Source organism: Scomber scombrus, chromosome 11 (assembly GCF_963691925.1).
Source record: "Scomber scombrus chromosome 11, fScoSco1.1, whole genome shotgun sequence".
In the NCBI taxonomy this organism is placed as follows: Eukaryota; Metazoa; Chordata; class Actinopteri; order Scombriformes; family Scombridae; genus Scomber; species Scomber scombrus.
Window position 1 is genome coordinate 555815 of NC_084980.1, and position 27811 is coordinate 583625.

At 39.4% G+C, this 27811-nt stretch overlaps 2 protein-coding genes across 2 annotated transcripts in view; both read right to left on the minus strand.

The window, feature by feature from the left end:
• The window catches only part of LOC133990351 (leukocyte cell-derived chemotaxin-2-like), a 337858-nt gene that overhangs the window by 274821 nt on the left and 35226 nt on the right, over positions 1-27811 (minus strand). The window lies entirely within an intron of this gene.
• Positions 13873-27734, minus strand: blvra (biliverdin reductase A). Its single transcript, XM_062429141.1, has 7 exons — positions 27650-27734; positions 25517-25640; positions 21743-21862; positions 16749-16846; positions 16243-16350; positions 15765-15933; positions 13873-15281 (listed from the first exon to the last, which is right to left on the minus strand). Exons 2-7 carry the CDS (start codon positions 25633-25635, stop codon positions 15026-15028), a joined length of 870 nt encoding a protein of 289 aa, XP_062285125.1. The 5' UTR covers positions 25636-25640; positions 27650-27734; the 3' UTR covers positions 13873-15025.

The window sequence follows — 27811 nt, forward strand, 5'->3', positions numbered from 1 at the left end:
CATTTATAGGACCATTCCTCTATTTTTGTGATTGCACTCTGTACATTCTTTATGATAAACTTCAGATTCCTTCCCCTCTTTCAAATTGCCCCATCATCTGCGAGAGAGAGACCCCCATTTCATGTCCTAATCTCATAAACACATCACTTATCATTATAGAAAAACATAATGGACTCACTATGCTCCCTTGAGGTGTTCCATTGTCAATACCCATTTTCCCTGAATATTTAGTCCCTATCCTGACTTGTATACATCTTCCAAATAAAAAATCCTTAATCCATCTGAACATACGACCTTTAACACCTAATTTCCAAAGTTTTATCAATAATCCATCACCCCCCACATCATATCATACGCCTTCTCTACATCTAAAAATACTGCCACTATACTTTCTCGATTTATTTGTGCCTTTCTCACCTCATGTTCTAGACATACAGCTGGATCCATAGTATTCCTCCCTCTTCTAAATCCACTTTGATATTTAGACACATATCCTTTATGTTCTACATAATAGGTAAACCTGTCATTTACCATTTTCTCCATTATTTTACAAACGTTGGATGTTAAAGCAATTGGTCGATCATTTCCTGGATTTGTGCAGTCTTTCCCTGGTTTGCGTATTGGAACTACCACCGCCTCCGTCCGTCTTTGTGGCAACTTCCCACCCTCCCACACTTTATTATATAACTCCAATAAAATGTCCTTGGCCGATTCACTAAGATGCTTCAATTTTATAAACCAAATCTGATCCTTGCCTGGAGCTGACATCTTTGTTTTGTTGAGAGCGCGGTTTAGTTCGGCCTTTGTAAATGTCTCGTTTAATAAGTCATTAGTATCTTCCTCAGACTGCACCACTCCCACATTGTCCACTATTGTAGCTTCCCTTCCTCTTGCCCCTTCCTCAGTGATATTCCCTGAACTGTGTAATTTAAGCCTTCACCAACCTCTCCGCTTTCTCTTCATCTTTTACCGCTGTCACTTCACCATCCTTTAATACTGGATACCCATAGTCTCTTTTAATACCATTCAATCTCTTTATCATACCCCAAATTTTCCCAATTGCTGTTTCCCTCCCCACCGAATCACAAAATGCCCTCCAATATTCCCTTTTTGTACTTTTTATGACCCGCCTTACAAGTGCCTGCATTCTCTTATATTCAATCAGATTCTGAAAACTATGATTTCTTTTCAACATTTTAAAAGCTTTATTTCGAGATTTAACTGCCTTGTCACACTCCTCCGTCCACCATGGAACAATCTTCTTCACATGCTTACCTCCCTTCTTCTGAATGGCCTTCCTTGCTGCCTCTAAAATACCTGCACACACAGACAGATTTAATGTGTCAACATCTGTATTAGTGTCAATTGCTTTCATTCCTATATCACATATATACCCAAACTTTTCCCAATCAGCCCTCCCAAACGCCCACGTCTCCACTCCTTCATTATCACCTCGCTCTAACCCCACATCTAACACCGTTTTAATCGGATAGTGATCACTGCCAATGGTAGAGTCTCTGATCACAGTCCATGAACAAATACCTGCCAATGAATCAGTTACAAGTGTAAGATCTATAGCTGACTCTGACCCCGTTCTAATATTAATTCTTGTTCCACTCCCATCATTTAAGCATACTAAATTTCTACTCTCCATTAGCTCCTCAACCACTATACCATTATCATCATTCCTACCACCCCATAACGTACTATGTGCATTAAAATCCCCACACCATACCACTTTCCCCCCTAAATGTACACTTATTTCATCAAACATCTCTATTGTCATTCTATTACCTGGGTTGTAAAAATTAACTATCTTTATATTCCCAACTTTTGTCCAGATTTCAATTATTAAACACTCCAACCCTGTCCCTTTCCCCAAAACTCTATATTGTAACCCTTGCTTCACAAATCTAACACATCCCCCTCCACTCCCCTCTCCTCTATCTCTACGGATACTATCATAGCCCGTAATTACAAAATCCAATGACGGCTTGAGCCAGGTTTCTTGAACACATATGACTTCTGGTTTCTTTTCTAAGTCTTTAATGAATCCTTTGAATTCTTGGTCATTTGCTATGAGACTTCTTGCATTCCATTGTAGAACAATCAGCTTGCTTTATCACTTGAAGCACCTGGTTTCCCATCTATTTCAAGTCTTTTGTTAATTTGTTCCCAAGACACACCTGTCATGCCCAAAAACTTCTCAGCTCCCCTCACAATTATTTTAATCTTCTCCGTTTTCTGTTTTACTTGGTCAGTGCAGTTAACTACATAAGCCATGAACAATATCAATTTCATTAGTTTCCTCTGTTCGGCCTTCCTCTGCTCTTGGGACAAGGTTCACCATGTCAGCCTTTCTCTTTTGTCCTTGCACCTTCTTCACTGCTTCTACATAGTTTATGTTGTTCACTGCTTTCACTTGCTCAATTTCTACAGCTTCCTTCCTCACTTCACATCCACCGAACGTGACCCTGTGTTGCCCACCAAATCGATCGCGATTTTATTTATATATTTATATTATTTTACATTACATATAATATTACATATTATTTTATATTACATATATACATATATAACATATATATATATATATATATATAAGACAGATATTTAATGCCTCTGTTTGATACACTAGTACAAGACCATTTCAAATGTACTGGAGATAAAATGAATGCTCAAGCCAATACTGAAAGTGTGTGTGTCTTTTATTTAATAACTTTGAAGGACCAAACAATTCCATTTTGAACATGAACCCAACATTTTTATCTAAAAATACAAAAATATCTTTTCATCAAATTGATGTCAGAGCAGGCTATAAATCCATGTTAGCAGTAAAGATGGAGGAAAGGAAGAAGAAAAGTAATGTATTAACAACACAGACAAGATGTTTAAAAGATGGACTCAAACTACTGACATGAGCTTCTTACCAACAGTGGAGACCTTGCTCAGGAATGATTCCTGCACTGTGAGAGTGATGTTTCCTAACATCAGTAGGAATGTCTGGACTGAATTTAACACATTTTTTGTTAAAGAAAGTTAAAGAAATTCATATTAAACTCCTGCATAGATACTATCCCTGTAATGAATTCATTAACAAGTTTAGAACCGATGTGTCACCTTTATGTTCCTTCTGCAAAGAAGAGGTGGAGTCTTGTTCTCATTTATTTTATGGATGTCCACATTCTTCTAATTTTTGGACTCAAATATCTTTATTAATTTGGGAGTTTTAGAGGGTCTTTTTTTTGTGTCGAATCTAACAATAAGAAAATTGATAATGTAATTAAATAGCTGTGTCTGTTGGGTAAATATCATATTCATAAAGCCAGATGTCTTCAGTTTATCCCAAATGAAATTTCGTTTCATGTTGATCTTAAGATTTTTTATGATTCTGTATGTAAATTACCTAAAAACAGAAAAGCTTTCAAGACATCCAGCCTACTAAAAGATATTGTAGAACATACTGCCAGATAAAATATTGTTCCTGCTATCTATTTTTATTCATTTGTTTATTTTTTTGATGTATTAATTATTTACTTTATATGGTAGTTTTTATATAATTTGCAATTATGGTCTGATTGTGTTTTTTTATGTGATATATATATAATTTTTATATTTAACACTGTACTTAAAAAAAGGGTTTTATAACATTACAAACTTTTAAGGCATCATTTGTGAAATCATATTCGAAAATGTTGAATCAGCATGTAAAATAAGAAGTCAATACAATAAAACAAAATAAAAATTAAATAACAATAACAATGTGAGGGTCTCAATCAAGAAGGGTAAATAAGTCCAATAAAGAAAGTAGTTTCTGGGCCTTATTGTTCGACATGTAATACTGTACAAGGATTTCTTGCATAGCTTGAGATCGTTCTTCCCACCGTTGATGTGGGGTTTCATCTGGAGGTATTTACATTTGTGAATAAAATGTTTCCCAAGTGAGATTAGATTGTTCACCAAAAAGTCCAGTTAAAAGGGTGCACTGTTATTTTTGTTTAACAACAGTTTTGAAATGAAAACCAAAATTCCCCAACATGATCACATTCAAAGAAAATATGCTCTACTGTTTCAATGTCACTCACAAAATCCACATAAATTGTTGTCCCAATTAAATCTTACATGTAAGAATTGATTAGATGGAGAGATATCATTTAATATTTTAAATGTCACCTCTTTAGCTTTGTGAGGGATCGGATAAGATAAATATCTTTTTCTTATTTGTCTTGCCTCAACATCATTGTAATCACACAGAACATATTTTCTTTTTAGCTGACAGGGATAGAACTGTGTGTTTAAAACGATTCTAATGAATTTATCAGAGAATTGTGTACTACCTAAATAGACTCCTTCTACACAGAGTGATCTCATTTCCGAAACAGTTGAATGCACCACCAATTGTTGCGTCATTGCTTTAAAGGGAATTGGAATGGCTTTGATTACTTTATTGTACTCTTTTAGTGAGCATTGAAGATTAAACTTAATGCAAAAGTTCTCATTATTTAAGAAATGACCATGGTCATCCATTAGATGTGATACAGCCTAAATTCCATTATCCAACCACGTTCCCAAAAACAATGACTTTCAATTGAACAGATCATATCTGTTATTCCCAAGGGTGAGTTGTGAGGAGTAAAGTTGTGTTTGTATACCAGGTTCCAGTAAAGGAGAACTTGTGGTAGTTGAGCTGGTGATAGTCTGATCATTTCACAGGCAGTTTACATATATCATAGTCACATCGCAACAGAAAATCAATGCCTCCCACTTGTCGATTGCACTGGGGATGCTAAACCAAAAGGAGTCTTTGTGCAGAAAAAACGAATTGAGCCATTTTAATTTTAGCACACCATTCATAACCGAGAAATCTATAGCATTTAACCCACCCTCTTCAATAGTCTTGACCACATCAGCTCTTCTAATATATTGACATTTGTTTTTCCAAATAAATTTAAAATGTATACTGTTGATAAGTTTAGTCATTTTATCTGAAATTTCAAGTGAGAAAGCAGGGTAAAGTAGCTCTTGATATACTTTCCATTTTTGATAGCAGGACCCTTTATCCACATTTTTACAAACATTTTCTCTCTACCTTATTTCTTTATTCTTGGTGATAATAATAACCAGATATTTGACTTGTGTTTTCACCGCAATGTTACAAATTGAGTGTGCCAGCTGGTTATGCAGAGCAAATATTTCACATTTATCAATATTTAGTTTCAAGCCTGCTGCTTTGGAAAATTGGTTAATGGAATCTAAAACTTTAGGAATTTGCCTTTCTTTTTTTTTTTTTTAATAATGTTGTATCATCCGCAAATTGACTTATTATAATATTTCTTTCCAAAATGTTTATGCCTTCGATATCATTATTTTTTATCATAATCGATAATAGCTCAACTACCAGGATAAATAGTAAGGGAGAGCTGTTGCAACCTTGTCTAATACCCCTGCTGACATTAAATCTTGGGCAGGTATGTTGCATGACCATGTCCAAGATAAGTATGATGCAAACACCAAATTACCAATCCACACTGTGTTGAAACCCATGCCAACATTCTCAGATACAACTCACCATATCCCTAAGCCAGATAGTCAGGGGCAGGTTAACAAACGAGCTAAAAGATACCTTCTCGAGTCCATACTTCCATGGACAACAATTAATAAATTAAATTGGATTAATTGCACACATTACAACCAACAGAAATATGTCAACTACACTACTGATGTCTTTAAGCACTTGGGTCAATAACTGCATGAAACCAGTGCCATGGAATGTCAGATAGACAAGTATTTAACTGGATGTTAGCAGAAAAGGGGGGAGTGTGTAAAATGTTTAAGACGCTCTGTCGCACGTATATTTCAAATAACACGGCAGCTGATGGAACATTTTCGGTTGCAATAAGAAAGCTTGAAGTGTTAAAATCTGAAATGACTGACAATGCTGGTAAGGGTGGAAGCATTAAGTGGGATGGGCTAGAGGAAATCTTTGGGTTACAATAACCCTGCACTTGTAAGACCTTGGAAGTGATGGAGGGGACTCTCCAATTATATTCAAAAGAAAAAGGCTATTTAAATTTTTTATTTTTTTAATCTGTGGTACACATTTGAAAATTGTCTGATTTTTAATGACATTATTTAATTGTTGTTAGACGCAAGAACATTTCATTCCCTGGGGAGGAAGATGATGACGACATTAAGAAAATAACAAAGTCCAGAAAAGGGTAAGAAGCATCAATCCCTAATTTAATCATCATGCATTTTGTTATAATGGATATTACTAAGATTTGATTTGTATTTTTTAGCAGATTCATTGCCCGATGCTCCAAAGATCCCTATGCATATCCACCCTGCTGGCAGTCCTGACCTCCATCCAAGCAACCACGAAATATTTTAACAAAGCAGGAAATGATGATGGAGCAACTGAGAATTATCTTCAAGACCCTGCAGGGTTTGAAAACCACTGATGAGGTCGAGATGGGCCTTGATCGAAATCTGTTGCCGCTCAGAGATATAGATTCTCTTCAGAGCCTGGAGGAAGAGCTGCGAAGTAGCCCTGACCTTCAGAAACAGTTGGTATGTTGGCGTATCATATACAGTGACCACATCTCAAGCTGACACTGCTTCTATAAATGCACTTTCTTATCTTAAAATTTTGTTTAACAACCTTTTCAGTGTCTGTATTTATTCCTCTGAAAAAAAAGAAAAAATAATAAAGATGTGATGATATGATTTCAGGTAAACACACTGGCTCTCAAAGGTGGGGTCGATATCTGCGAGTGTGTGTGGAGGATCATGCATGCGATGATCACAAACTCCCTGGCAAAAAATATAAACATGAGAGGGATAAATGGAAAAATTGGCTTCCAGCACCTACAGCTACGAAATATTGTTATTGGTATGTTGGCCTTGATACCTGTTGTGTCATACGTATGTTTAAAGAGTCTGATAGGATGTTCCTAAAAAACTAAATAGAGGCTTATACAAAATAAATCCTGCTTAATCGTCACCTAAGGGGTTGTACTCTGTGTGGTGGTGACTATGTTTGCACATATTTTGATGTTTTGGTGTGTTTTCCCCAGCCAATGACAGAGTGCAGGTGAAGTTGAGTGCATTGAGTGTGTTGAGTGGATACACACTTACCAGTGAAGGAAAGGAAATACAGTTTGAGTGAGCTGCTGGAATGTTTGGCGCCGCTGGGAGCGGGAGCCTGTAAGGGTACACCACCACAAGTAGTAGGGCTGCCACGGTGAGAACAAAAGGGTGCAGGCCCTGCAGTGGCGCCAGTATGGGCCCATCACTCCAGCACTTCACTCAGACTGTATTTCCTTTTCTCCGCTATGAAGAGTGTATCCGCCATTTCTCCCAGCTTGATGGCATCTAGCTGCTATCTTGGTGGCAGCAGCAAATACTGCAACAAGAACTCTGAAAGCCATGTGAACAGCAGTAGAACATGGGTCTGTCCTGACAACTGCTGTCAGGGACAGGGGGCGTGGACAGCTGATCTAGAGAGGAGGAGCTCAGTGTGAATGTTGTGTTTACAAACTACAATGAACAATCATACAGATCTGGGACCTGTTGGACGTTTAGGGCCACTTTTGGCAAAAACGTCATCTTCATTTGGCCACCACTTTGTCTATGTTGGTGATAATGACACACCATTTTGTAATCATGCCTTTCTCATGACACATTTTTGAATTAAAGTTTTCTTTTTTTCAAACAAGGCAGCAGAACACTGTGATCCAAATTGTACATACACTCGTGACCTTTTGAACAATTTTTTTTAAATCCAGTTGTTTTTACAACAAATAATCATGAATTCTGTGATGTAAGGTTTAGATTTGGAGAAAAATAGTAACACTTTTAAATTTTAGTGTTTACCAGAAATGTTCAGTACTTTCCTATTATATAGGCATATGCATAAAATGTTTAGTTTCCACTTCCAATAAACTGCTATTATTAACTATTATTTAGATTTGGATAGGGCAGAAGTGCAAAAAAAGGAGAAAAAAATATGAATCTCTTAGATTTTTATAGCACTTTTCGGAAGTGGACATTTTTGTCCAAAAAGTCACGTCTGTATTTAAAAATAAACAGGTCCCAGACGGTTAAGAATATTCAAGGGTTACTTTATTGATTACATATTGATACTGACTACTCACAAACACCTCGCTAAGCAGCGTTTTGGTCATTTGGAGCGAAAAGGCCAGCCTCAACCATCACAGCAACCAACCAGGGAAAGAGAGATCAATTGGCTGAGGGGTGAAATAACAACTCTCAACAAACTGTTTAAAACTAGCACGCCAGCCGAAAAAGACGGTATTAAGGACCTAACAGGCAAGCTACGGGAACAGTTATGCAGACTGAGGAGGGCAGAATACCTTCGGCAGCAGAGAAAGAAGAAAGAGAAAAGGCGTGCACAGTTTGTCAAAGACCCATACGGCTTCACGAGAACTCTCCTTGGCCAACAAAAATCTGGCACGCTACGCAGCTCCAAGACAGAGGCAGAGGAATTCCTTGTTCCCAATAAACACCAGGGGCTGGGTGAAAACCTAGATATCCCTAGACCAAGGAAGGCGCTGACCGGGCTGAATGAGAGAAAACCCACATGGCAGGAAATCCAGGACACCATCCGGAAAGCCAGAGCATCAGCTGCTCCGGGCCCAAATGGTATACCATACCAGGTAAACAAGAAGTGCCCCAAACTTCTCCGGAGGCTGTGGAAGATCTTGAGGAAGATCCGGGCAAAAGGCTCAATCCCAAGCTGCAAACTGGCAGAGGGCTGTTTTGTTCCCAAAGAAGAAGGATCCTCCACAATCGAACAGTTCAGAACAACCTCCCTCCTGAACATGGAATGTAAAATCTTTTTCTCTGTGCTTGCAAGAAGACTGACCTCCTATATGACAAAAAACCACTACATCAACACATCCATCCAGAAAGGAGGCATCCGTGGATTCTCCGGATGTATCGAACACACCTCTATGATCACCCAGTTGATCCAGGAGGCCAAGCATAGAAAAGGCGACCTCACAGTAGTCTGGCTAGATCTCGCAAACGCTTACGGGTCAGTCCCGCACGACCTCATCCAACAAGGGCTCGACCACTACCACATTCCTGCAGCCATCGAGGACATGATCACCAACTATCTAGGAGGGTTCAAACTGAAATTCACATCTGACTCTTTTACAACCAACTGGCTGGACCTCCAGAAGGGAATCCCCACAGGATGTACTATCTCTCCTGTCCTGTTTCTGATGGGCATGAACCTACTCATATCTGCAGCAGAGGGTGTAACCAGTGGCCCCACACTAGAGTCAGGTGTCATCCAACCAGTACTGCGTTGGTTCATGGATGTCATCCCGATAACAACAGCAACACATGTCCAGACAAGATGTGTGCTGAAAACCTTGGACAACGCAGTCACCTGGGCAAGAATGTTGTTCAAGGCCAGGAAATCCAGAAGCTTGGTGATCAAAAGAGGCCAAGTAACCAGTAAGTTTAGCCTCCATGTCCAGGGAAAAATCATTCCAACCATTGTGGACAACCCAGTAAAGTGCTTGGGGAAGCGGTTAAACAAGAACGTCTTAGTAAATAGAATGCTTTAAACAATACCAATTACTTATATCAGTATCAATTACCAAAAGAAACCTCCATTGTAACAGTTATTAGGGTTATCAAGGGTTGATGTCAGATCGAGTAATTCAAATTTTCTTTAAAAGTAAAACTCAGTAAAACTTAGTAGTAAGTAAAGTAAGTAAAAGTAAAGTTTTCTTAGTTTCCACATAATTACATATCCTTCATTTAAATTCATCATTCACCATCATCTTTCATTCATGTCGCTATATCGAGTAACAATCTGTTGAATTCATATTGTATTGCAAACTCATCATTACCTTTATTTATACATCATTTATTAGTAGTGTGTAGTTAATAAAATCCATGAAACTCAATCAATTGTGTATGTCTATTCTTTGAAGTGATACAGGGGATCTATTGAACCGTAGAGCCATGAACTTTAGATATTTGACTGATTCCGAAATTTCTTGATTTATTAATTATGATTTATTGAATAAAAAGATTTATTGGACACACAAAAGTCCAATCAATCGATTCTTTCCGGAGAGTTTCCGGTGGTGCCCCTGATTAGATTACAAGAGCTAATTTTAATATCATTTCCATAATTTGCCTACAGGAGGTTAGAGCCATATCGCATATCCTTCCTCTTGGGGTCTGTTTATGACACCCTTCCTTCACCATCTCACCTGCACCGGACAGAGAGGGACGCTCGCGCATATATTGTCAGGGTGCAAAATAGCGCTTTCCCAAGGACGGTATAGGTGGCGCCATGATAAAGTTTCTTCTGTCTCTTGCCGACACACTGGAGCGGGAGAGGTGCAAAAAGAAACCGGTCTGCACAACCATAAAAAAAACAATCACTTTCATTAAGGAGGGTGCCAGGCCATCCACCAACAAGAAAACAAAAACAGGCCTGCTACAAACCGCAAATTCCTGGAAGATGGCGGTTGATGTTAGGAAAAGGCTGAAGTTCCCAGAGGTGGTGCACACAACCCTCCGACCAGACATTGTGCTGTGGTCGAGCAAGGACCAGAAGATGATCCTGGTCGAGTTGACGGCCCCATGGGAGGAGGGCTGTGATGAAGCCCACGAGAGGAAGGCCCTCAAGTACCAGTCTTTGGTCCAAGACTGTAGGGACAAGGGCTGGCAGGTGTGGCTCTTCCCGGTGGAGATAGACTGCAGAGGCTTCCCTGCCAAGTCGGCATGTCAGTTGCTGTCAGTACTTGGCCTCGATGGGAGAAGCAAAAAGCAAGCTGCTCGCAGGATGGGGGAGGAGGCCGAGCAAGCCTCCTGCTGGCTGTGGAGCAAAAGGGAGGAGGAAAGCTGGAGGTCAGGAACAGATAGGCCCGCCAACTGGAGAGTGTAGTGGTTGAGGGCAGAAACACTCAATGAAGGTCGGACACCACCTGACGATATCTGTTCCTGACCAAAGGCTACAGTTACCAAAACATTGGTAACAAAAAATGCACTCAGTAGTGTATATCTTAAGTTATGTCAATCCTTATTTTTACATGTGCATAACTTTAGAAAAAAACATTGAAATTTCCTGTACAAGAAAATAGACGTGGGGAAAACACTTGAGATCTAACAGAAAAATATTGTCATCATGGCTTAGGATCAGTTTGAATAGAATTGTTTTTTTTTAATACAGTAGCCATATGTATTAAAGTTACAGTTACAGTATACCTAATGATACAAAGTTAATTTCAAATCATTTGTGCTTTTTTGCATGTATGTTTCAGCTGCTGTGAGGCGTAACCGCTTGACATCTGGGGCCACAGACCAGGAGATTGACGCAACCATCAAAAGATGGTTACATCTGGCTCCAGACAGAGATGGTGGCAGGGAAGAGAGGATGAGGAAAGTGTCAGGTCCAATACTGTTTAGTTTGTTTCGTTTTTTGATTTCCTCTTTTATTTTGTTTGGATTCCCTCACTTCCTGTTTGTGTTCATTCTACATGTCTTGAGTCCCTGTGTGTGTGATTGTCCATTGTCTTCACCTGTGCATCATTATCTCCTCCCCTCATGTGTATAAATGCCTGTTTCCCCCAGTGTGTCTGTCAGATTGTCTGCATCATTTGTGAGTAGCTTCCGGCAGTTTCCTAGTGTATGTTTTTCCTCGTGTTCCTACCTTGTTTTTTCCCTTGATACTAGTTTAGCCTAGCGTTTATGTACCGTAGCCATATTCCACCTTTTGATGGTTTTGACTCTCGCCTGTTTTTAGGACTACCCTTTTGCCCCGTGTTTTTGTACTTCTGCCTGTGTTGACTGCCTTTGTGTACAGAACCTGAGGCCTGTACTACGAAGCTGGATTAACATACCCTGGATATCCCTCCGTTACCTGGGTTGATTTACACAGACATTCACAAATCTGATAATAGGTACTACGAAGCTGGTTATCAACTCGGTAATTCAACCCAGGGTTTTCCAATCTTGATCGGTGCACGCTCACATAAAAGGGTTAAAGGTGTTTGCAGCGTCTGACCAATCACAAACATGGAGAAACCCTGCAGAGCAGCTTACTTTACCATAGAGGAGCAGACAATTATTCTTCAAAAATATGAAGAATTCAAACACATCATCCAGGCCAAAAGCAACACTGTTGCCACAGCAAAAGCCAGGAAGGAATGCTGGCAGAACATTGCAGACTCTCACGATCCGTGCACCAATGTGGACAGGATCTTCTATGAATGGGCAGGCTATTTTCCAAGAGAACTGATTGGTCAGGAGGTGGTGCTTTTATACTCGTTGATCTCTTATCCAGAACATAACCTGCTCCGGAGCAGGTTAGCCATTCAGCATAAGTTACCATGGTGATTTACCCCGGTAAGAAGTGAACCAGCGTCGCAAGACGGAAAACCCAGAGTTAACCCTGAAGTTACCTCGATAAGAGAAAATCCAGCTTCGTAGTACAGGCCTCTGGTTTGGTAATCTGTCACTACAGGACAAAAATTCCCTGAACCAAATCATCAAGTGGGCTGGTCGACTAATTGGGGAGCCTCAACTCACTATGTCAGCACTTTAAGCCAGCTCCATACTTAAGGACTGCTCATATCCTTTGCATGGTGAGTTCCAGCTCATTTGTCGTTTTGTGGTCCCTAAGGGTAGGACAAAACTGTTCAGAAATAGCTTTGTACCTACAGCAATTGTAATGTCATATTAACTTTACTTGTATCTAGTGTTGCTTTCGTCAACGAAAATTATGACTAAATATCGTCGTCAACGAACCTTTATCACGTGACGAAAACGAGACGCAACTTAAATGCTGGTCATGTGACGATAACTATAATTAAATATATAATGCAATATTGTTGACGAATAAAAATGAGACTAAATGTGGTTTACAAAATAAAAACTGCTAAAATGTCTCTTCATTTTCGTTGACTAAAACGAGACGAGACGAAATGTTATAACGTTATTTCGTCTCGTTTAGTCTCGTTGTTGCTATTATTTTGCAGTATTTCTGTTTCCTGTGTCTCACTTCGACGTCACTTCCTCAATCCCCACTCGCGGCATTATTTAGAAGATGCAGCTGCGGTAGGTTAGCGTTAACGACAGACAACTGACACAGAGAACGGGACCGATGGCCGGCCAGCCGCGGTTATTCTTGAGTCTATAAGGTAACAATAATATAATAATAAGACAACCTTGTTTGAATTGTGAAATGGGTTTGGCTAAAAGAACATTTTGGTTTCGTCTATACTACTAGGTACTTATACTATATTGACTGGGTTAAATAGAATTGCATTACTAAAAAGAGACTAAAATACAATTTTCATTGACTAAAACTAGACTAAAATAGTCACAGATAATTCTGACTAAAATAAGACTAAAATGCTCAGACTTTTAGTCGACTGAAACTTGACTAGACTAAAAAGTATGAACGTGACTAAAACTAATAAAAACTAAAATGACAGCTTGACACAAAGACTAGACTAAAACAAAAACAAACAATTAAAACAGGCCGCCAAAAACAACACTACTTGTATCCATGGATATGTTGAAGCACTTTCTATGAATATATATATTTTGGAATGATTGTATTGTTTTTCTATTGTGTGATTTGTCTGTCATGATGTCTGTTTGCGTGGCTGTGAGTTTTATATTGGGATTGCTGAGTTCCTGTCTGCACAACAAATTTACCTTCTGGTACTAATGAAGAAACTTTGAACCTTGAACATAGGGCAGGTAGACCATACACTTTATTTTAAAGAGACCCAACATTCCCCCATGAGAAAGCATTTGGCAACAGTGGCAACTGGGCTCTTAGTAGGCGACCATCTGCCTTGACCGGCTCGCTTGAGAGAGGAAGAAGTAGGGAGAGAGAGACACACACACACATCACCACAATAACAACAACAACAACAACAACAACAGCCCACTGTCCATAACTAGGGGGACCATGACCCTGATCCAAAGGAACCTGTGAGACAAGAGAGCACAAAAACTCCCGGGAAGAAAACATGTTAGTAACATGGATTAGTTAGTTAGTGCATTAGTGCCTACAGATTGGAGATGGAGGAGTAAGAAAGGACTCAGTGCATCAAGTGAAGTCCCCCAGCAGTCTAAGCCTATGGCAACATAACTAGGAGCTGGTTTAGGGCAAGCCTGGCCGGTTTTATCAAAAAGGAAGGTTTTAAGCCTACTCTTAAATGTAGAGAGGGTGTCTGCCCTCCGGACCGAATCTGGAAGATGGTTCCACAGGAGAGGAGCCTGATAACTGAAGGCTCTGCCTCCCATTCTACTTTTAGAGATACTATGAACCATTAAGGGCTTTGTGGGTGAGGAGAAGGATATACAGGATGAGGATAAGATATTTATGTTATGTTTATGTTTGGTATAGATATGTCTCTGAATAATATTACCTAAAGTAGACAAAACTATGTATTATATCTATTTATCTACATCTAGGTTCTTTTATATGACATATAATATGGGGACATAAAACTATGTTATATAATGGTCAACAAAACAAACTCTGTGACCAGAACCTGAGACTACTGAACTTCTTACAAGGATTCAAGGGGGTTTTGTGAATCTTAAGATAAACAGTTATGACTTTTTTTTGTGAATTCTCCCCCCCCCCTCTTTTTTGTACATTCATGAAATAAAAACAACACATGGAAAAATGAGAGAGTATGATAAGTGTGATGATAGCTGTAACCTAAATATCTGCTGGATGCTGGATACCTGCTCTGTATGTCATTTCCAAAAGTCACATTAGTCTACTTTCAGGCACCTGTGTATAAATATGTGCTGAACATGTTAAAATGTTTTATTCAGTTCAATGACTCAGCTTTTAAACACTAATAGTCACAGGAGTGATGAATAAATAACCTGACTCATAATACAGAAACTTAATGGCATGGTGATAAATAAAAAAAAATACATACAAAATTCATGTTTGAATGAGATCAAGATTTATGATGACTTTTATAAATTGTAGACTACTCATTTATCTTTGGCAAAGTTTTTGTATCCTATCTGTCAGTTCCAAGCAGTGTAGGATCCTGATTTTCTCTCTCTTCAGCTCCTCTGCACTCACTTGGCCCACCAACTTGGAGGAAAAGTGGATCAGGTCCTGCATGAAGAGGCCCACAGCCCCTCTGGGTGCCGGAGGGATCTGGGTCAGAGTGCATGAGCCAAAGTGAAAGTTGATGTTCTTGGTCCTGGGGAGACCAGGTCTCCGTTCCTCGATCCATGTAAGAGGTCTAGAGGAGCAAGAGAAATCAGAAATAATGTTTAAATGACTTCAATTCTAAGGTCAATTCTGTGTAATTTACCTTACTCCATATCTGGAGATGACAACCAAGGGTTAGGGTTCAGGACTCGAAGACACCCCCACTGAATGGCTTCTACCATGAATTATATCAAAAACTTTGCAATTGATGAAGGAATTCAACGAAATAGCAAATACATTAGGGGATTAGTCGAAAAAGTTGAACATACAAAAAGTTCCAACCATGGCTGGCTGGGACTAAGAAATGGATGGTTATGAAGAAACCACCACTAATTAAAGCCTGTATGCAAGACATCAATCTCAAACAAAAAAACATGTTCAACTGGCAACTGGAACATTCTAGTTTCAGCAAACGTAACCTCAACCTAGATCTGTTGTGTAGGACTAGATGTTGATATCCCCTATTACAACTTTGACAAAGAGAAACTATTTAATATATTTTAAAATGACTCACTTGTTGTCAGCAGTAAGCAGCTTTGCAGTCATCTTGCAGAAGTTGATACCAGAGTCCTCCTCTATGGTTGCTGCAGTTACTGAGAGTTCACCAAACAACTCCACTAACCAGGTGAGGCGAGCAATGCCACTGAATGCTAATGAACCAAACCCAGGCTTCAGAGCTCCACCTTGAACAAATGACAACATACGGACATTATTAATACATTTCTTCAAAGACATTTAGCTTGAATTCCCACCCTGAAAGAGGTTTCTTTTGGAGTCTTTAGGAGAACTTCAACATCAGTCTGGTGTTAATGTCAAATTAAAACACACTGATGATACGACTGCACCACAGCGTTTTCAACAGATAGTGCAGCGTGGACTTAAACTGGAGAACATCATCACACGAACAATCCATTTTCTAGAACTTAACCAGGAAAATTTTAAATGAGTTGAAATTTGGTTAATACTTAGTGAGACACATTCCTGCCTCTTACCTGTGAAATGAAGAGTTCCTTCCTTCAACATTTTTCCCTCCACCTCTTTCTTCAGTTGTTTGTAGTCTTCTGTCAGCAGCTCTATGTGTTCTTCATGAAGAATCACTCCTGACACACACACACACCACACACACACGTTTACTGAGATAGTAGAATCAGATGCACAAACCGTTTGTTGGGCATGTGTTTTTGCAAAAAATATCACTGACCCCAGAGTTGATCAAGGGTACCAAGTACTGATTACTTTTATTAAGTACACTCAAGGACACTGAATCCTTCACCCCAGACATTTCCCTAATAGTGGAAGATGATGTTCATTATTCTAAAAAGATGTCATCTATACTACTGATCTGAATTCATTAACTTCCACTGCTAAGGAAAAGGATTCATGCTGAATTACCGCACTCATTGAATCCCACCACTGAATGTCCTATGAAAGGCATGTCGATGAAATGTCCCTCCTGACCTACACATAGTACATGGTGCATCCTGTAAATTATTATCACCTTTTTCCTGGGCCAAATCCCAAAGCTCGACAGCAGCCTTGTAGTTCATAGCCATGGGATACTCCACACAGACATGTTTCCCTGCCTGCAGAAAGGTTCTAATGAGAGAGGAAGGGAGTTCAAAATGAAGACAACAAAAATTCTGATAGAAACTTTGAGTTACGCATTTTAAAAATGCACCATGCAAGAGGGGAGGTTATAGTGTCTGGTGTAATAACACAGTGAAAAAAGATGCTCAGCACATCCTAATGATTTTTTGGGCACAACATTTGTGATATTATTACCATATGAAGCTACAAAAACTTTTCTATTTACACACACATAACACATAGAGAAAAATTAGCATTAATTTTGTGTCATGCTTATGTCCACCTAATGAATGTAAGTCATTCACTTTTTTATGGGCTTGATTAAATGCTCAGAAAACAATATCTGGTTCTTTAGCTGCTAAATGCTCCACTATCCTCACAAGCTAGTCGCTAACATTGTCTGCAGTTTTTTACAGGTAGTGTACAGTGGGTCAACTGTGTCTGTTCACTGAAAACTGCTGCGGGACACAAGGATGGTGATATATATCAGTATGGGGGCCAGAAAACCAAAATGAGGAGTTCCATAGAGCTGAATCTCCAGAGATGGTGGTAATTCTCAGTGGCTTCTACCTTGATGATGTGTTGGAGGCATGCCATTTTCAGAAAATGTATTAATGGTGTCGCCTACAGCTCTTCATCAAACATCTGACCGTTGCTGTTACCGCTTGTACTTAAAATGATACAAATACTGATATAAATCCCTCCAAATATCTCAATATTCTGTTGTGTAGACCTGTTTTTATTGAAGAACAGCACCGTTAATGAAACTCTGCCAATCCTGTGAAAAACACATTTAATTTCCCATAACTTCTTCACCCCCATTAGATTGTTAATGAAAAGCTTTTAACATGAAGCAGCAGAAGCAAGAAGTGTTTGGCTGTCATCAGCAGTAAGTTAATATGACTGTGATATGGCTGAAAGCAATCAGGAAACCGGTAAGATGCAGATGAATGAAAGTACACCACAGGGACAACCAAATGACTCAATTCAATGAGATAGATTGCCACCACACTGGCAAACGATGAGCTTTTGCTGGAAAGAGAGAAAAAACTTAGATTGTTCTTCCGGTGATACTCGTTGACTCCCTGCTTATTCACAGATTGTGTTTGTACACCCTTGGGCAATTTGGAGTAAATGGCAATAAACAACATGCTGAGATAAGCTCCTCTGTGCAAGTAGGTTGTGTGGGTTGCATGCCATTAGCGGGGGCCCGCACTGCAGTGAGTGGCGAGTATCAAAGCTTTAGGCAGATTAACCCGCGCTAATGGAAAAACCCTATAGAAAACTGAATAGATGTTCCACATTTCAGCGACATAAGAGAGTCCCACTGAGAAGCTTCTGATGGTCCCCATTAAGCAGTGTGTGCTTTGCTTTGAAATCTACTTTGTGATCTTAACCCATATACAACTACTTGTTATCAAATGACAAATATTCCATGTTTGGGTCTTAACTGGGTTAATAACTCAGTCCATTTACTTGGATTGAAAGCTCCAAAAAAAACAGTAAGTGGACCATGAGTTAAAATTTTGTCAAGAGTAAACTTTCGAAATTAAAAAAAAAAATAAAATTCAAAATTACGTTATTTATCCCCGAGGGGAAATTCAATTAGTCTGTTAGCTCTTCTGTAAATTATTGAAGAATTAGACTATGGCGTCATTTCAGTGCCAAAATCTGCACGCATAAAAACCACTATGCGTACTCGCCTCCACTCTCTGAGCGCTCGTGGTCTCTCTCACTCTCTGTGCCTTCTGCTCGCTCGCCTTTCCTGAGTTTTGGCACTTTGGGGGCCCCGCAACCCCCCCTCCTTTATGATTGGTCACTTTAAACGCCTGGTGGAGGAAGACAGCCTCCATACTACCTTGTAGGAAGTCAGTAAACTATAAATTGGTTTATCCATGCCAATATTTGTATGTTACTTCTCGAAACATTAAGAAAACAAACTCCATAATTTACAATTTTATATGGAAAAATAAAACATTATATTAAAAAGTCACAATTGGTCAAAGATACTAATAAAGGAGGTTTAAAAACACTAGATATAGAATCAATGGTAGGGATGTTTAGAGTAAATTGGATAAAAACATTTTTTTTAAGTAAGAGGGTTTGAATTTTTGTTACAATGTGATTTTGAAACTGTCAACATTTCATGAACAAGTGTTAACATACTGGAAAATGATATTTAGCCACAATTTGAGTCCACATGGATCCACATTGTGGAACAACAGAGCAATTACATCAAATAGAAAAACCTTATACAATCAAAAATGGTGTGATAAGAAAATAATTTTTGTTGCTGACCTGTTGGATGAACATGGTTCAATCTTACAACTCAATTCAATTCAATGAAACATTTAATATGCAGTGCTCTTATAGGGAATACAGCAAAATATGTAAAGCTGTTCCAGTTCCACTAATACAGTTGATAAAACATACTCTCTCTCATTCCAGTGTATAGATAGTCTTACCAGATATAAAAATTGAACAGATATCTTTGGATTGTAAAAATAATGCACGTTTCCTATCGAGAGTTTTTTTTATATATCCGAAATGAAAATAAAGTATAAAGAAAAAAAAGTCAGTAAACTATCACAATTACTCCCAAGCTGTTCAATACATTTACATTTAAATATCTGTCTCTTCCTCAACTTACCTCTTTTTTCTCTGACATCTCGATCCGCAATCAAATTCTGCCACCAAGCAATGATGACCCGCCCTACTCTGCCTCGAATTGGCTCTGACCTGGAGACAGTAGTGACCAATCAGAAAGGAGGGGGGGTTGCGGGGCCCCCAAAGTGCCAAAACTCAGGGAAGGCGAGCGAGCAGAAGGCACAGAGAGTGGAGGCCAGCGTATACACAGAGACCACTAGCGCAGAGAGTGTTGCTGAGCGTGCAGAGAGTGGTCTTTATTCACGCTGATTATGGTTTTTATGCGCGTGGATTTTGGCACTGAAATGACGCCATATTAGACAGCCTGATGGCTGTAGGAGCGGAGGATCTTTTAAATCTCTCCGTCCTGCAACGGAGAGAGAGGAGCCGTCCACTGCTGTTTTTTTGGTCCATAAAGGTGTTGTGTAGCAGATGATCCAGGTAATTCAAGATGGCCTCGAACATCTTGACAGTGCATTTCTCCACCACCTCCTCCAGTGTGTCCAACCTGGCTCCAATCACACAGCCAGCTCTTTTGACTAGTTTGTCCAACCGCCTTGCATCTCTGTGTCTGATGTTGCCTCCCCAGCAGACTGCAGCATAAAACAACACACTTGCCACCACAGACTGATAAAACATCTGCAGCATCTTATTCAACTGAATTTTTCAACCAACAGCCCTGGAGATTGTGTAAGGACTACTCTGTGTGTGTGTGTGTGTGTGTGTGCGTGTGTGTGTGCGTGTAACTGAATTGTGTAAGGACTACTCTGTGTGTGTGTGTGTGTGTGTGTGCGTGTGTGTGTGCGTGTAACTGAATTGTGTAAGGACTACTTACTGACTCGTTGAGTCAACGACTTTAGTATGCTACAAACTTTACGTCGTCAGTCTGCTAATTATGTTGATATTTTGTGAAATAAATGCATAGGAGGATTAGGGTACTGACTGAGGCACATGACGTTTACTAAAATCTACAGCTGTTACCTCAGGATTTGTTGCGCACGTGTGTGTGTGTGAGAGAGAGAGAGAGAGAGAGAGAGGAGAGATGTGGGAGACAGAAACTAAACTTAGGTCACAATGTTGAGTTTTGGAACTATTAAGGCTGTTGTTACCAACTAACTTTACCCAGCGAGCGTCATGCTTATGGCCTCTTTGAACTAAAGCAACTGCTCCCCGAATACAGCTGCCGGTGAGTCAGACTATACCAGAGAGTGGTGGCTGCGTCAGAGGAGAGAATGCATCATAAAAGGAGACTTTAAAAGTTGGCTGGCCAATATAAACATGCCCTGGGGCGGACTGCACATCGGGAGCACCGGGACAATTCCCGGTGGCCTGATAGTCGTTCTGGCCTGACTTGAACAGTCAACTTCACCAGCAATAATATAGTGAGCAGGAATCAGTTGCAGGATGCCCGGACCAATCAAATCCACGTAGCTATGTGGTGAGGACGGGCAACAGCAGGCTACAGTGGAAAATAAGAAAAACACACTTTCTCTCTGTCTCTGCTGCATGGCGGGTTCAGCTCCACCCCCTAAGACAGAGGATAGGAGCAGCTGATGTTAACCTCTGCTGTTGTTTACTGTTACTTCTCATCGCATTGCTCTCCTCTGCTCTGGTCGAGCGAGCTAGAGAGTAAATGAAGAGAGAGAGAGCTGACAGTAAGAAAGCCCGTGAATCAGATCAATAAAATGTTATTTTCTGATTGTTTTACAGCGGTTACGTTCAACAGCACAAATAAACTTCCCCACACACCTCCACTAAAGCCTGCAGCTCAGCCTCAAAGCTCTGAATCTGGACAAACTTACAGCCAATCATATCAACCATAGACGATGTCGGTAGACGATAGTCGCTCTAAGGGTGTCATCGTCTTGAGCCCGCCTCCCCGTTCTGTGATTGGTTCCCTATCTCAGGCGAAGATTTTGTCTTGGTGGTCATGCTAACTTTCAGAGCAAAGTAGAATCTTGCTGGAATGAGAGCATGGGTATACCCAGGCTACCAGAATGATGCATTGGACTTAAAAATGTCTAAACTTGCCAGTGGAAAGCACTCTCACTGTGCTGGTGACATGGTTCTGTAAAACTAACATGAAAACCATGGACACAACTTACATGTAAAGATGTTAGGATGTTTATGTTGGTTTTGCTTTATTTTGCCACACATTTGTCAGTATTTATTTAATGATTAAGTTACTGTACTGACTTATTTAGTGCCAAGACAGATAAACAGCAAAGATATTTTGCAGTTGTTTTTCTTGCATATTACCTGATGTTATCCTCATGTGACAGATTCTCAGTGCAGATGAATGCCACATGAATGTCTTCTGTGTTCACAGCCTCTTCTACTGAGATCTGGCTCACCCCCTGCTGACTGTCCAGGCTTCTCCTGTTGACAAAAACATATTAGGATAGAAGTAAATTCATGATGTCTGACAGTATTTGTAAGTATTTATAAGTGTAACTGTGCATTGTGTGAAACTGCTGCTCCCATTTCACAAGCGTTATGTGGTGAAAAATAGAATCAATTTTGCTGGCCTAGTGGTGTGAGCCTACACTGAAAAAAATGACATTTAAGCTAAAAAGTTATTTAGTGTTTGTCAATATGATCTGCGATGGGTATTGTTACCTGGCTAATTTGACCAGTGATGACATGTATAGCCGCATGTCATCGTTCAACCACTGGTTGTTAAGGTGGTGTCCAGATAATAATGTGGGCTTCATTGATAATTGGCAGACTTTCTGGGGAAGACCTGGTCTGATTAGGAGAGACGGCATACATCCCACTTTGGATGGAGCTGCTCTCATATCTAGAAATATAGCCAAATTTATTAACCCAAACCCATGACAACCCAGAGTCCAGACTAGGAGGCAGAGCTGCACTTAGGACTCCCTCATAATCCTTTTCTATCAGACCATTATTTAATAACTTTTGAATTTTTTTGGGTCTTAACTGGGTTAATAACTCAGTCCGACTACACACCATTAGACAAACGTGTTTTTACTAGATGTCTGTCTGATAGTGTTGTCACTACATTTAAGGAAATAATTCCATCAGTACTGAATTCAATACCATGTCTCAATACAATAGAGATTTCTTATTATGATTTTAGTCCCTCCCAGATCGACCATATTGTTGATAGCGCTGCAGACTCACCGAGAACAACTCTGGACTCCATCGCTCCTTTAAAAACAACAGAGAACAGCTCCGTGGTATAATTCTCAAACTTGACAATTAAAACAAACTTTACGAAAATTTGAAAGAATATGGCGTTCCACCAAACTAAAGAATCTCGCTTAGTCTTAAAACAGACCCTCTGTAACACCAGAGGAGGATAAAAACAGTCCAAGGTTTCTTTTCAGCACTTTGGTTAAAACTGACAAAGAGTCATAACACTACTGATCCATGTATTCCTATAACTCTCAGTAGTGATAACTTTATGAGTTTTTTTAACGAAAAAATTTAAATCAGTCACACTAAAAGAAAATAAGTTCATGTATTTGTTTCCGAGGCACTGAAGCTAAATGCACTGAATGCAATAAATGGGTTTAGTTTTGATTTAAAAAATGTAATATTGAGACCAAATAGCTGTTGTCTAAGTTATAAATCTTAAATATGTCTTGTTTCAAAGTTATTTTCATTTATTTGTTTCAGAAGGTACTTCAGTTAAAATGCAATAAATGGGTTTAGTTTTGATTTTAAAAAGGAATGTCCAGGAATAAAACCCAATTGATTGTTCATTTTCAGAGACGTGTTTTTTGTCCTTTTTCTCATTTTTACTACTGCTATTTAATAAGGCAAAATAATTTATTCGATTACTTCATTAATCAATGAAATAATCGATAGAATAATCGATTACAAAAATAATCGATTACAAAAATAATCGATAGCTGCAGCTCAGCTAACACCAACTCTCTGAACACACTAATATCTCCACCTTAACTGCATTTGGGAATTTGCGGTGGTCCGTCAATTACATGGTTTTTGCAACAAGTTTTATTTGCATAGAAAGTGGCCAATATTGTGTCGAATGTGCACTGTGTCTTTATTATTGCATATTTGGTACTGCCATAATCCTAAAGTAGAGGAAAGTAATCAAGTTACATTACTTTAAAATTGTGATACTTGGATAACTAGTAAATGTACTTTGGAATGCATTTTTAAAGTAACTCTCCCAACCCTGCCTGTGACCCGTGATGTCATCAGGTTCACAAAACCAAAGCAACCACTCTCCTTTTTCTCTTTCTCAACTTTCTTTCTCTCCCACTGCTGCTATAGAAGCAGAAGGCAGCAGTGCTCTGAGCATACATCTAACTAACATATGTAACACATGTTACATCCAGTAACCAGGCCATGCATGGAACTAATCTGTTCTTAACCTGGCGCCTCATCCTACACAAATTAGCCTTTAACATAGACACAAACCTACACACTATTCGTTCCGACCAACTTGCATGAAGGCAGGACAAAGAAGACACACTCTCCTGCCCCTGTCCTCCATTTGCCATCTACACACACACACACACACACACACACACACACACACACACACACACACACACACACACACACACACACACACACACACACACACACACACACACACACACACACACACACACACAGCTGTCTGTCTTCTTTGACTCTGTGGTTGCATCTATGGTCTCATATGCAGTGGTGTGTTGGGTAGGGGGGATATTCTGAGCGGGACAAGAATAGACTCAACAGACTGATAAAAAGAGCCAGTTCAGTCTGTGGCTGACCCCTGGACTCCATAGAGGTGGTGGGAGAGAGGAGGGTTTTGGCCAAACTGTCCTCCATCATGCTGTCAAGATTATTGGAAGGAAAAGGCCTCTAGCATCGATTTAACTCTCTAAGTCCATGAAACGTAAAGTTGATGTGGAAAACCGCCTCTTTAATGATGAATGGACTGATGAATACGCATTCATCATGCCGACTTTTAGAAATGTGACACCTGTATGCCTCATTTGCAGTGAAACAGTTGCTGTTGCTAAAGAATATAATCTGTGGCATCACCACAACACGAAGCATGCAAGTTTCAAGGAGTCATATCCTGAGCAGTCAGAGGCCCGTCAGGGAAAAATTGCAACATTGAAATCTGCCTACTCCCGTGCCAAACGGCTATTCTGATTTAGCTGGTTGAAATCCAGGCCGCAGGCGACATGAAGGCTGCTCTCCATGGTGCTGAAAGCTTGAGCACATTTTGGGTGTCTTATACCTAAGACTATGGCATATTAAAGACTCTGGCTATGTATGTGCTCACCATGTTCGGCTCAACCTACACCTGCGAGGCTGCGTTCTCCAAGATGAACTTGATAAAAACACATGAGAGGAACCGACTGTCAAACCAGTCTTTGGAGGACTCTTTGCGCATCAGTCTGACAGCTGCCAAGCCTGATGTGAAAAAGTTGGTGTCAGAGTGGAAATGTAATTTCTCCCATTAAGCATGTGTGAGTAGCCTATTTCAGCCTTGTGATTTGAAATTGCTAGTCTAGCTTACTCAACCTTTTATTTGATGTGCCGAGCATTATTTGTGACTTGTGTTTTGTTCTGTTACCACAGTATTTACCATGGCCTTTAAGTTATCCCAGTTGGTTTTTCTTCTTTTCTTTTTGTACTGAGAAGTCTGTTAGTTTGAAGCTTGTTGTTGAGACTTTGTAATAAAAACAAATGTTAATAAGGGCATGTGGAAAAATGATGTCAAAGAAGAACAGTAGGTTATGTAAAACAATAAATGTTAAACAGTGCAGCGAGTTTGTCCTCATTTTGGAATGTAAACAGACTATGAGAGTCATAAAAGGTGGGGATTCCTGATAGTTAATTCAGTCTCAGATGTTTTTTTTCTGTTGCTTTAATAGCGGGGATCACACAATATTTTCTCTTTGATCCTCACAATTTTGGAATCAAGTGGTGGGCTGGATCGGAAGGTCCGAGTTGATGATCACTGCTTTATACACTTCATTAACAATATGACAAGACATCAAGGTTGTGTATCTGTGCATTCTAGACAGCATGTGTTACCTGGATATGAATCCTCTGACAGTGAGTTTCTCTGCAGGACTATCAGGCAGTGGAGCTAAAATGTCTCTGATCCTCACACAACCTGCTGTGCCGATGCCAACCACCACTGCTCCAAACATCCTGACTGTGAAAGAAAGAAAATAGACATGAAATATGTTTAAAAATGTGTATATGAACTATTCAATGTTTAGGGTTCACTCAACCACCACCCCACCCTCTTTTTTACCCATTACAAAACAAAAGTACGTCACAGAGTTTCCCAACGTTATGGTCTAAATTTACTCCACTCTGCAATTTCATCTGATGGAAATAGGAGACGAGTAACGTTCATGTTCACTTATTCAACTTAAATTGAACCGTAACTCTTTTCTACAAAATTATCCAATGAAAATATTACGGCCTGTACAGTGTTGTGCCTGTAGTGAAATTACTCAAGAACAGAAATATATCAGTCACACCATATTGAAGCCATTTCCAGGCACAAATGGGGGCCTTTTACTTTGAATACTTGCTTGATGCTTAGTGTGCTTATTCTATGACTGGAGCAGAAATGTATCAGGCCTTGCTTGAAGTTGGACTGATGTGTCTCCAGGTCTCATCAGATTGACCCCATTTCACTTTACAAACGAAATCGGTATTTGACTGTATAAAGAAATTACTAAACAACACAGAAAAGTATTTGAAATTTAAATAAATTGACCTCTTTTTGTCCCCCGAAGTGTTCTAATTATGATCCCAAATTAAAGAATACAGCCCCTTTCTTTTACTTTAGGGTTGGGTACCAAGGTCGGTACTTTTCAGAAATATGTCGGTACTACCGAGTATTGGTTATATATATGGTATATGTTTCTGTGGGTAAACAGTGATAACAACAGGAACATAAGAAGAAATATGTTTAGAAGAAATATGATTAATATAGGCTGAATAACCCATGTGGATATATTTTTATATATATTTTGCACTTGTTATATATGTTTCATATATAATTGTGTGTATATATATATAATTTACACTATTTTTTTCTCATATTTTCTTTCTAATAATTGCACCCTTTATATATTTTATATAATTTTATTTTTAAATGTATCTTTATCTTTCCTTGACAGTTACCACTAACATTTCACTACACATTGTACTGTGTATATAATTATAGTCTATTTTCATACTTTTGTATTGTTTTTTAATAAATCGGCAAAACATTTTAAAGCAAGAATTTTGGAACTTTTTGGGTTGATACTTTCAAATGCTTTATATTTAATTTTCAAATGACTGTGTGAATAATCTGATATATCCCACACGCTTGTATTCATTTTTCATGTTTTTTGTGAATCGTATTTTGAAAACCGGACATCGTCATGTATATGCACGTGCTAACTTCGTCCGCCCCGTCAGCTGGTTGGGTAACGTTTAAATGTCTTTATCTACGGCTGCACTCCTATTTTAGTAGCAGCTGATTAGACTACAGAAAAGCGAACAACGGAACGCTTGATTGCAGTTAATAAATGAATGTGAGGAATGAACACGTTTTGATATGGACTGAATGAATGAGGCAATGAATGGATGTCTCACAGCTGCATCGGGCTCTGCAGGAGACAGAAACTCAGGATTTACTGAAGAGAATCTGCCAGTTAAAAGTTTAGGTTAAACGGGGTCAGTTACCAAGTTAAGTAACCCATAGTTTAAATAGCGTTTCTTTCTGAAATTGAAAACCACGAGTTTCCCTCATCTCCTCATTAGCAAACTCAACAATTTTCACTGAACCCTGGAATAACAGTCCCCCCCCAGGTTGACGACATGGTGTGGGATGGTGGCAACGGGTGGGTGAGCCTTCATTGAATGACTAGAACGTTACATTGATAAAAGTTGTGTTGCATAACGCCAGGTAACCCAGTTATGATAATCGCCTAATTTGTGATATCGAAATGTAAGTAATAATGTCAAAAACCGAGCACAGCTTGCGCACTGTGGTTTCAATTCCCGAATCTAACTTTAATTAAAACGCCAAAACTGTAAGCATTATCCCCGCAAATAACCGTAGGAACCCGTGTGGATATGAATGGGGACAGTTCACACGTTCACATACATTCAGCACCAGAGTCGCTAGTAGAAGAAAATATAATACCGTTTCCTTACCTGCCTGTAATTAATATTCCGTGTAAGCGAGACTGTAGCTGTGCTTCCTTCCACAGATGCAGACCACGCTTCCTTCCACAGATGCAGTCAACAAAGGTCGAACCGAACGTTACGTGACTTTCTAATTACGTCACCAGCTGTTCCCGCCCTCTCGTCATGAGG